At 45.4% G+C, this 12,402-nt stretch overlaps 1 protein-coding gene across 1 annotated transcript; it reads right to left on the bottom strand.

The window, feature by feature from the left end:
- Positions 1 to 5,822: 5,822 nt before the first annotated feature.
- Positions 5,823 to 8,195, bottom strand: LOC124663379 (putative receptor protein kinase ZmPK1). The gene has a single exon (XM_047201089.1). The coding sequence runs from the start codon at positions 8,193 to 8,195 to the stop codon at positions 5,823 to 5,825; it is 2,373 nt and encodes a 790-aa protein (XP_047057045.1).
- Between the last annotated feature and the right edge of the window lie 4,207 nt (positions 8,196 to 12,402).

The raw sequence follows: 12,402 nt of genomic DNA on the forward strand, positions 1-12,402 counted from the left end.
TCTCGGACGCAGGTGTTGACGTGGATGTTGTCGAAGATGGTCCCACCGGGCGTGCTAGAATGTGTTGCCTGCCAAAACTCACCGGCGAGCAGTGGTTAAGCAACACGAAGAGCCGGGAGGCTCCCAAGGCCGCTTAGTGGACCCTGGCACCTCGCGTCGTCCCGCAAGTTTCTCGCACACGTCCCGGCGGTTGCAAGGGCGTGCCACCCGACCTAGACCCGATCGGGAAGGTGTTAGATTGCTTCGATTGTTCCTGCATGGTAGACACGTAAACATTAAATACGAGCCCTATCGACTCTCGGGTTGCCTCGTGGATCGGCTCAAAGAGCCGATCGCCCCATGGTTCACGCCTGGATTTGCAATGACATTGGGATCCCGCTTGATCAACACAAAGCTAAACCAATCTACGACAGTTTAGGGTTTTCACCGCATAACCGGAACATCCTACGCGTAGTTGGGCCTAGCGGATACGAAAGATGATGCAAACTATCCCTAGAAGAGGCCTAAAAACCAACGTTACGTCAATTCCGGAACATCCCTTCTAGGAACGGTAAACAGCACCTAGCGCACTACCGGATCCTCCAACCCCAGCATAAGGCCTAATCATGCGGATATTAAACTAATCCTTGCAGAACAAGGAGCAACTATAACAGATCGGATCTACTAAGTATCGAACAAGCAAGATGCTGCCCTTACGCCCAGATAGGCGTAAGGGCAGCTAGGTGTCAAGGGACGGCATTGCTAAGCAGATATGCATAAGAAAAGCATCAATGCAAGCCCCAAAACACCTAAGATAGGTAGTGCTACTCGCCATCAAAAACGCTTCAGCACGAGTAGCACAAGGTAGACGAATAAACGTGTACTGCCTAGATCGCAAGATGCGATCTAGGCAGCATGATGCTTACCCGAAAGGAAACCCTCGAAGAAGGGGTGACGATGCGCCTGGTTTGTGTTTGTTGAACGATGATTGTTGTTTATTTCATAAACCCTAGATACATATTTATAGTCCGGGAGACTTTCTAATTCAGGCGTGCACATAACCGTGCATGGGCCAAACTCTACCTTTTAACTCTAAACACGATCTAATAAAATACAGATACATGGGCAGTTTAGCCCAAACTCTCGTGCAAGGCCGCTTCAGAGATTCTCCACGCGCATATCCTTCAAGCCCATCTCGCTTACGGCCTATCTCCTGATATCGCCAAATTCTGGCGATAACACATCTTTTGTCCTACCAGCCGGTGGCAGCCGGGCCTCTAGGGAATCTACTGGAAATTAAGGCGCTCCTTTTAATAGAGCACCGGAGCAAAGCATTAACACTCCGTGAAAACATGTGATCCTCATATCTAAGCCTTCCCCTCCAGCTTGTCCCAATTTCGTCACTTTGGGGCCTTTGGTTCCGGACATAGACATGTGCATACAACTTGTAGATACAATCTAAGCAATAAGTATAGAGCTTAAATCTAAGATCATGCCACTCGGGCCCTAGTGACAAGCATTAAACACAACAAGATTGCAGCAACAATAACTTCATAAACTTTGTAGATAGACAATCATAACGTAACAATCCATCGGATCCCGACAAACACAACACCGATTACATCGGATGAATCTCAATCATGTAAGGCAGCTCATGAGATCATTGTATTGAAGTACATGGGAGAGAGAATACCAACTAGCTACGGCTAGAACCCGTAGTCCATGGGGGAACTACTCACGGAGCATGATGGAGGCGATGGCGTTGATGGAGATGGCTTCAGGGGCACTTCCCCGTCCCGGCGAGGGTGCCGGAACGAGACTTCTGTCCCCCGGATTGGAGTTTCGCGATGGTGGCGGCGCCCACGGAGTCTTTACGGAGTTTCGTCAAGTGGTACTGCGTTTTTAGGTCGAAAGGGCTTAAATAGGCGAAGAGGCGGCGCAGGAGGGGCGACAGGGTGGCCCCACACCAGGCCGGCGCGGCAAGGGTGTAGCCCGCGCGGCCCACATGTGTGGTGGCCCCCTGGCTCTCCTCCGACTCCCCTTCGGTGTTCTGGGTGCTTCCGGAAAAAATAGGATGTTTGGTCTTCGTTTCGTCGAATTCCGAGAATATTGCCCGAACAGCCTTTCTGGAACCAAAAACAGCAGAAAACGAGAACTGGCAGTGTGGCATCTTGTTAATAGGTTAGTTCCGGAAAATGCATAAAAACATTATAAAGTGCAAGCAAAATATGTAAGTATTGTCATAAAACAAGCATGGAACGTCAGAAATTATAGGTACGTTGGAGACGTATCAATGTGCATTGTTATGCCCTCTCTATTTGTCAATTGCCCAACTGTAATTTGTTCACCCAACATGCTATTTATCTTATTGGAGAGACACCACCAGTGAACTGTGGATCCCGGTCCATTCTTTTACATCTGAAATACAATCTATTGCAAACTCTGTTCTTTACTGTTCTTCGCAAACAAACATCATCTTCCACACTATACATTTAATCCTTTGTTTACAGCAAGCCGGTGAGATTGACAACCTCACTGTTACGTTGGGGCAAAGTACTTTGATTGTGTTGTGCATGTTCCACGTTGGCGCCGGAATCCCTGGTGTTGCGCCGCACTACACTCCGTCACCAACGACCTTCACGTGATCCTTGACTCCTACTGGTTCGATAAACCTTGGTTTCTTACTGAGGGAAACTTGATGCTGTACGCATCACACCTTCCACTTGGGGTTCCCAACGGGCGTGTGCTTCACGCGTATCAGTTATACTAACCACAATACATAGGACAAACTCCATGTAAATACTTACATATTTATAGATGCAATTTGAATTTCACGCACATATTAGCTATTTATGATTTGACAAAGTCTACCCTATATATTGGATAAAAGAAATCTATGCCACAAGGATAAACATATTGAATATAAACATGCATACAGATATTCAGGATCTACACAAGATACAATTTGGACAATACACCAACAAATTCAAGAAGACATAGAACATGTGACTAAACACATTCATTACTTAAATAATATCCAAGAAGCAAATTAACAAAAGATTTATTCACCAAAGTCCAACAAATGATCTAGGCCAAAACCATATTAGAAGACAAGAACTCAATAAATACTGCATAAATCATAAACAAATACAAGTAAATTTCTAGATTTGTGAATAAGCACAAGTAAAAGAGTAAAGACTCGTGCTGCGAGACCTGCAAATTAGAATCATCAATCATCACAGGGAGGAAGGAAAAAGATCGGGAGGGAAGCTGGCCAAATCTTCCGCCGATCGCAAACTGTAGCTAGGGGAGCCAGAGAGCGACCCGACGCCTTTCCCTACCAAAATCAGTCCCGCAAAAAAGGGAGCTCATGTTTGCCGACCAGGTCGGCGCGGGGTTCGCACCGCACACCTTGTGTGGCTGCGTTGGCTAGCTGGGCCGCGGCCCACTAGAAGGTAATTTTCGTTTTTTTCTTTTTTTTTCTTGTTTCGTTTCCTTTTCTTTTTCTACTATTTTTTTTGATTTTCCATAATCCGAGTATTTTCGGAAAAATTATATTTTCACAAACATGAACATTTTTAAAATATGAATGTTCTTAAAAATATATTTTAAAAAATTAGAACAGTTCTCAAATGTGAACGATTTTAAATTTTGAATGATTTTTAAATTTGAACAATTTTATTTAAATGATTTTTAAGTTTGAACGATTTTCATGTTTGAACGATTTTTAAGTTTGAACGATTTTTAAATTTGAACAATTTTTAAGTTTGAATGATTTTCAAATTTGAATATTTTTTAAAAATTGAAGATTTTTTAAGTTAAATATTTCCAAATCTGAACATTTTTAAAAAGTTAAACATTTTTTCATTTTTGAACATTTTTTCATTTTTTAAGAAAGAAAAAAAACAGAAAAAAGAAACTAGAAACCAGAAAACAGAAAAAGAAAATCACGTAATGGGCCGACCAGGCCGGGCCATACCGCGCGCGGGGGTGTGCGGCGCGCGGTAACTGCCGACCTGGTCGGTGTATAGGTTTTCCGCGCGAAAACACTCCGGTTTCCCTCCCTCTTCTTCGAGCCAGGCCTTAGGTGGGCTAAACAAACGTGGGCTGGCTGGAACGTAGGGCATCGCGCGGGCAGGTGCTGCAACGTAGTCCTCAGTCACCGCCGCGGCGCCGCCCTCCCCATCGTCCGATGAACGGCACTGCCCCGCCGACCTCCAACCCCCCGTCAGGCCAGCATTCGTCTACTGTCTTCCGCACTTAGTGACCAGTACACGAGCGGACGACCCCACGAGACGACACCGCCGTCGGTCATCGGGAAGAGCAGGGCCAAGGGCTCAACGGAGATTGGGGAATAGGAGCAGAGGTAGGGAACGGGCACGGTGGAGGACGGGAGGAGCGGCGGATAGCGGGCTGCATGCGGTGGCCGGAAGGAGGCTCAGCGGCCGGCGGTCGCCGGTGCTGGGCGAGGTCTCAGTCACAGGCTGAGAGGTTAGAGTTTTTTTTCTCCTTTATATTGTCTGAACCTAAATTCGTGCAAGTTTTTCTCGGGTAGGCGTCACACATTTCGTTTTGTATTAAGAAGGAGAGCATCGAAATTTTTGAGATGAAGCAAACCCCAAAGCCAAAACACTGAAAACGAAACTAAAAGCAACACTAACTAGTAAAAATGCTAATGCAGGCACGGTCATGTTTCCTGCTGTGAAGCTGAACCATCGAACACACAGGCATTTTGTGGTCCTCAAAATCTCAACATCCTCGGGCTGATCAGAGAATGGGTTCCCTTGATTTCGCCATCACCTGAGCCCTCATCCTCGTGTAAGAAGCTATCATAGAACTACCTGCGAGCCAAACCTTGAAGGGTGAAGGCCCTTGTGCCAGACTTATCTAGCAAAGATGTACTTTCTCAAAGGTGTGACGCGGTCTCGTCTTCCTGATTGCAAACAGGGTAGGCATCAGGGTGATCCAGACCATGCCATGCCAGATGGTTCGCCACAGCCAGCCAAGCGAATGTCTTGCACTTTAGTGGCTCCCAGCAACTCCAGGTGGACTGCCAATATGGGGTATCGACCTTACCGTGCATGAGGGCCTGGTAAGCACAACGAGCCGAATACTTTCCTGATGGACTCCAATGCCAGATGAACTTATCCTCAGAAGTCAGAAGTTGTTATGTGCTCCAAAAGATCTAGCACTTCACAGATATACGCTGAATGTGGAGGAAATCTAGCACTTCATAGATATAATTTACATACTCTTAGATCTTTTGGAGTATGTAACAACGGGATTAGCGATATAATTTGCATACTTTTAGACCCAAATACAATATCCTTGTGACGGAGTGTCCTGGACTATCCTCAACTGAATGTTGCGAGTCGTTAATTTGCTATGTGCTTGCATAGTCATGCTAAACGGTCTCTCATGGTTGCACTCAATAAATCTATGTTGGAGGACCTTATTTTTGAAGAAACAGCGGGCATCTTCAGAATTTTTATTATGGTCCAAAAGATCTAAGAGTATGCAAATTAAACTCTTCCCTTTTCCTTGCAATGAACAACTAGAGTCTTCCTGTATGCATGGCAACTTATGTATGTCATACGAACCTAAATTCCTAAAGTGACTTATGCAGCCTGTGAAAAAAATAAGCCCACGACATTTCATGCAAGGGTACACATGGCAATGAAAATTTCAATGCACTATATACAATTGCATTTGGTGTTACACCTATTACATTGAGATGAAACACAATAACTGACATTTCTCTAGCCATGATTTATTTTGCTATTTATATATCGAGAATGGATTTATTTACTATCAAATACCATGCACAATACAAACATTTTATCTTACAAATCCAGATTTAATAGGTTTTCGCAGGTCAACCATGAGTAGGCTGGATGGTTGTCATGGTCATCACATGCTAGCAGAGCTCTTACAGTTTCATTCATTGTAGGCCTGCGGTTTCTTTCTTCAAGACAAGATAAAGCCAATTTCACCATTACTGCCACTTGCTCAGGATCAAAATGACCATTCAATCTGGTATCAACTATATCCTCTATATCCTTGACATCTCCACTCACCTGCAATTCTGTCAATGCGTTCACAAACTGACTAAGCTCTACCTCTTCACCATCCATTGCTATCCCGCTAGAGATCCTACTTCCAGTAACTAACTCGAGAAGGACAACACCATAACTGTACACGTCGACCTTTGCGTTGATTGGCAAATTCAGCACCCACTCTGGTGCCATGTAGCCCATTGTTCCTCTCATGTGGGAGAGGCTGAAACTGGATCTGTCTCTCTTTGAGAGTTTGGCAAGTCCAAAGTCTGCTATCTTGGCTTCAAAGTCTCGACTCAGGAGTATGTTCTCTGGCTTTACATCACAATGGATTATCCACTCCAGGCACTCATGATGGAGGTAGGCCAAGCCTCTTGCAGTTCCCAATGCTATTTTGAATCGTTGGCTCCAAGAAAGTAATCTCTCAGTACTTACGTCACCAAATATAAACTTGTCGAGTGATTCATTCTCGACATACTCATACACCATTAGTCTGTGTTGACCCTCAGAGCAAAAACCCCACATTCTCACTAAATTCATATGGTTGATCCTTCCGATTATATTCATTTCTGCCCAGAATTCCTCCTCACTATGTGAAATGTTTGTTAGCTTCTTCACCGCAACTACTCTCTTATCTTCAAGTACTCCTCTGTAAACAATTCCACAGGCTCCTCTTCCAATCTCTTCCTTAAACTTTCCAGTAGCTTCCCTTAACTCTCGGTACGTGAACATCCTGAATTGACTCATCACCGTCCTGTAGCCTTCTTCCATTGACTTAGGTATGTTTTGCTTGCTGTAAAGAAACGACCAGCTTGTACCTGTAAAGAGCAACACTAGGGCTCCCAGTATTGTCACAAATACATAGTAAGGTATAAACCTTTTATTACTTGTAGAGCCTTGTACAACCACAGGATTACTCAGATTACATGTAAGACCAGACTGTTTGGAGGTACCCATAGTCTTTGGTACTTTGATATACATATCTCCAGCAAAATTTGCTGATGTATAACAATTGAAGAGTACAGATTTGGTGTAGCAAAGTGCAAATCCTGTCCTGTACACAAACGCCGAGCAGGAACAGACGTCCAAGCATATCTTTTCACATTGAGCAAGCGAGATGGAATCGTTGTAGGTCAGATCAAAGCCATAACAGTCACTGTGAGGGACCTTGATGAAGTCAAAGTGTTCTGTTTTGCTGCAGCTTTTGTTGAATTGTGGCCGGCAACCTCTGTTCCAGTTATGCGGATCAGTCATCTCATATCCTGGGGGACATGAACACCTGAGGCTTGGCAAGTACTCGCATAACCCATTTTGTCCGCATATCCCGTGCACGCTGCACATATCTGTTATAGCCTCCCATGATACAATCCAGCTCCCAGTTGAAGCATTCAGACTGTATATTCTGATGTTTCCATCATAACCAATTGTCAGTCTTCTCTTGACTCCAGTACCCCAGTCAGAAGCCTTGACATTCAGCCCATCACTTGAGACGAAATATCCTTCAGTGTCAAGGACTGCAATCCTGGAGCTGTTGTAGTTAGTCCGTCCATTTGCAAACACACTATAGTCTGCACTTGGCCAATAGAGACTTGATATCTCTGGACCATCATACATAAGGCGTAGGACATTGTCGTTGTCGAAATAGAGGCTGAAATAACTGGAGACTAGTCTTGTACCTTTTTTGAAGGGCTGTAAAGGCAGCAGTGTATCTGTCGGTGAAGAGAAACTTTCCCACAACATTTTACCTGTTGAGTCTTTGACGATGAGGTTGCCGGTGTCAAGAAGGGAAACCATTGTGCCCTCTCCTGAGCTTGTGTTGCTGTCCCAAGTGACGCTGCCATTGACATCAGTGAGGACAAAGTTTCCGTTATGGTTCAGCAACATCATGGAACCATGGCCATTCACCGGAGAATTGGGGTTGGCAGACCATACAACAGTTTTCTCTGTGGTGTTAGTGAACCAAATAGAGAAGGAGAATGCATTCCTTCCAACTTCATAGAAGCCACAAGAGAAATCAGCATTTGGCGAGATAAGAAAGGTTTCACTATGCTCTTCTACAGACAAGGATGAGCCAGTGGTTAGCATCAACTGGGGCGAAGCATAGGAGTATGGCAGAGCGGTGAGCAATGGAAGAATGATTAGGGAGAGGAATTTGGCCATTTTTCTTGTGTTCTGGGAGTTGTATGGTCGAAGGTATGTGCTGCCATTTATGCTTCTGTTTTCCTCATGTCTCCCTCCATACACGTTGGTTCTTATTTATTTGTTCCAGAGTAGTGGTTCTTATTTATTTCCCACTTGTGAATGAGTAATAAAGATGCCCAATTAGATTATCTGTTGTACTTTATTTTCTTATTGACTTTCTTTTATGAGCATTACAATTAGTTTCTTATGGACCTTCATGCTATTAGACCATCTCAGACTTTTTTTTATAGACGGATGAAGGATTAAGTGTTATTTTGTAAAAAAAATACACTAGATTGTACGGAGTACCTATAAAGGGGGGGAGGGGGTCGATTTTGCTCCCCTATTTTATGTAGATCACGGATGAAAGATGTTTCGATAAAAAAATAGTCGTACATATTAGAAATGCATATGTGATTTATTTTTTTGAGAAATATTGAAGATTTAGAAATAATAAACTTTCAAGTTTTTTTTTTGAAACTTTCCTTTAAGTTTGTTCGGTCGTAGCGATCAAGTTCGAGTCTGGAAGGCCCGCCTACAATCTACCGACTCTGGACGACTCGCGAGCACGTGCGCTTTGACCGAACTGGAAGACCCACCTACTCTCTACCTGTTTGGACAGACTCGCGCGCGAGCTTTGACCGAACAGTTACCTGCTGGGTATGTGCCGAATTTCCTGTCTGGCGGCTGACCGCGTCACGTCGAGCGCGAGCTCTCTCCGCCAATTCTTTTTTTTTTCACCGGGGGATCAGAAATCTGATCCCGGATCCCAGCCGTTGGATCGGCCTATTTGGGTCGTTTTGGGCCGCCTGGTCAAATCATCACCTCACTTTCCCGCTTTTACTACCATGATGTACCAAAGTAGCAAAAAACGATTCAATTGTAGCAAACTCTATTTTCACCTAAAATCCCACTTTTGCTTCCATAAAAGCACCATTGTAGCAAAACTAGCACAATTGTAGCAACAAAGGTTCACCCCTAAAAAAACACAAAACTCGCCGGAGACCGCCGGAGATCTCGCTGGAGATCACGTAGCAAAAACATTACGCATTTGTAGCAAAAATAATCTGCCAATGTAGCAAAAGCGACCTCATCAGAGACGCTGGTGATGTCGCCGGAGACCTCGCCGGAGAATGGGTAGCAAAAAATATATGCTACAGTAGCAACAATATAGAAGAAAAGTAGCAAAATACAAAGGACGTTGTACCATCCCCGCCTGTGCCTTGGTAGTGCGCAAGGCACCTACACAATGGTAGCAGCTGCCCCATGGCTTGGTAGCAAGGCGTCTCCAAGATGGGAGCAGCCCCGCACTGAACTGAAGCAGCGGAGGAGTGCCATGGCGGCCAGCCTTGCAGCATGACAGAGGGAGGCCCATGACGGCACGCCTTGCAGAGGCGGCGGCGAGAGCCATGGCGGCGCGCCTTGCAGCAACGGCGGAGGCCCATGGCGGCGCCTACAGCGGCGGCGGCGGCCGGATGTAGCAGCGGGGGAGGCAAGACGTAGCAACGACGACGGCCTATTGTAGCAACGATGCCATCGACGGAGGCGCCTAGCAGCAACTCGGTGCTCACCTTGAACAATCCATGGCGGAGCCTGCAGGCGGCGTGGCGCAGTTCGCAACACTGGTGGTTGCCGGCGACGGTGCCGGCCGACGACCTCCCCTGGCTCTCGCATCCGGCTATGGCCGCCGGAGTGAATCATGGCGGGGCGTGCGTGGAGCAGGCGGGAGGGATGGGAGCCATGGCGGGGGTAGGCGAGGTGGTGGCGCAGCAGCATGGGGGCGCGGTAGCGTGGGGCGCGCGGCGGTGCTCCATCTTCGGCCATGGACGCGTGCTCCGTGAGAGATTGGAGGAAATCGACATGAAAAGATAAGGTAGTGGTGGTAAGATGGGGTGGGTCCCGCCATGTGCTCCTGTTTTCTTCTGCCCGCAAGGACGGGTGGCATGCAAAGGAGGCGGGGGATCACCTTTTTTAGCACTGTAAAATAGAAAATAAAATGATAGAAAATTCAAAAGAATAAAATGTTTTCAGATTCTTGTATGTTATGCAACCTAGTATTAGGGAAAATTAACAAATTTGAATTTTCACTTTTTTTTTTAAAAAAGTTTTGAAAAATGGTAAAACCGCAATAACTTTTGCATACGACGTCGAAAAAAAACGTATAATATATCAAAAAAATCCTGGGAAAAAGTTACATCCGAATTCACCGGGATTTACCTGGTTAGCCAAATTTTAGATTCTCAAAATTCCAAATGAAAGTACGAAAGCAGGAAGATTTTAGTTTTTGCTATAAATTCTGGATTTTTTTATTTTTTCAAAAATTAAAATTAATAATTGTATCATGCATAAAGATTACTATTACTTTTACCCTTTTAGATTTTCAAATTTTTAGGTTTGGCAAAAAAAAATTAAAAAAACAAAAAATAATACAAATTAAAAAGTTAATGTTTATTTATTTAATCAATATTATTATTGCATCATTACTTTTGTTTATTAAAATAATTATTTGAAATTCAAACAATAAAGAAATGTGACATCGACCAACATATGTTAATAGAATTATATGATACTACTATCACATACATGCGCGCGAAGCAATTGGATGCGGGATGGGATGGAATTCGGAAGTTAAGCGTGCTAGTGCGGGAGGATGGGTGACCGAGCGGGAAGTTTGATCACGAGTAAAGTAATAGAGACTAAACTATGCAAATATAACTGAAATAATAGAAATTCTGAAAAATAGGGAAAAAAATTGAGTGGAAAAAATTTGAATTTTTTTTTTGAAAAATTGAGATATTTTCGCCCGGCGCACAGAACCCGCGCGGACGGACCTTTAGTCCCGGTTCGTAAGCAACCGGGACTAAAGGGGGGGCCTTTAGTCGCGACCCTTTAGTCCCGGTTGCACAACCGGGACTAAAGCCCGTTGTGAACCGGGACTAAAGGCGCTTTTTCTACTAGTGATGCCCGCCACAGCCAGCCAAGCAAATGTATTGTACTCCTTCAGTGGCTCCCAGCAACTCCATCCATGAGCGCACGGTAAGAACAATTAGCCGCATACTGTCGCGATCGACTCCAATCCTAGATGAACTTGGAGAAACGTTCTCTACTACCGGATTGAACGTTTAGAGGACGTCTCCACTTCGTGTCGCACTTGAGGCACGTCGCTCCCTAGTCGCGGTCCTCAAACGCATCTTCAAACTTGTTTTTACATTAAAATAATTTTTCTTTGGTTTGCATTTTCATTTCAATAAAGAGAAGGAACATTACACAAAGTAATATGTAGTTTGGAATATAGTTAAGACATTACAAAATGACAAAACCTTGGCCTCACAGATTTCGTGTGTTCGTTGCCAAGAAAGAACACTCCCATGCACTCTTAATCACCCAAAATGAAAAATTCAGCTTGCTCGGAGAAAGAATATCTAGAAACCTACACTAGTGGCTTCAATTGGCCGGCGGCCATCTTCGCTGCAAAGAAAAAACACTCGTCATGTTCAATCATCGTCCTCTTTGTCATCGCTGGGTAGTACGTGTCGTCGAACACCTTCACGCTTATCTCCTCGCCGCCTTGGTAGCAGAATGTGAGCATGCAGATAGCTTGGAGGTTGTGGGAGCGCGCCAACTTCTCCCAGCCAGTGTGGAGGTACATCTTGTCGCGCCCATCGAAGAGCACGTCCACCGGCAAAGCTGCAGCTAGCCTCCTAAAACGACAGCAGGGCCGGCTCATTGCCGATGACGAACTCGGTAAACTTGTCTGGCAGCCTCTGGATGCTGAGTGGGTCGCCATTGAGGATGACGAAGAACTCGAACTCCCACTCCCCCTCAGAAGACGACGACGGCGCAGGTGACGGCGACCGTGGAGTTCTTGCTGCTCCAGCACGGCCGCCACGGCCGCGACCTCGACCACTACCAGCCATGGAATGGCCCTCGACTCCTGAGATGGTGGCGACTAGGGTTGGGGATTGAGGCGCTAGGGTTTGTCTGAGGGGCGATGCGCAAGCACCCTTTTTATACGCCGGAGGGAGGCGAGGGAGCGGTGGCGTGCATTAACGCCGACACGGAGAGCTAGGTGCAACGAGACGTGTCGTTGCGCCATTGTGGAAACTGCATCGTCGCTGCACGCCATAAACTTCCGTCGCGAGGTAGGCGACGGTTGCACGTCTTTCGTGTGTCAATGACGCGTCCA

Source organism: Lolium rigidum, chromosome 6, assembly GCF_022539505.1.
Source record: "Lolium rigidum isolate FL_2022 chromosome 6, APGP_CSIRO_Lrig_0.1, whole genome shotgun sequence".
Classification (NCBI taxonomy): Eukaryota; Viridiplantae; Streptophyta; class Magnoliopsida; order Poales; family Poaceae; genus Lolium; species Lolium rigidum.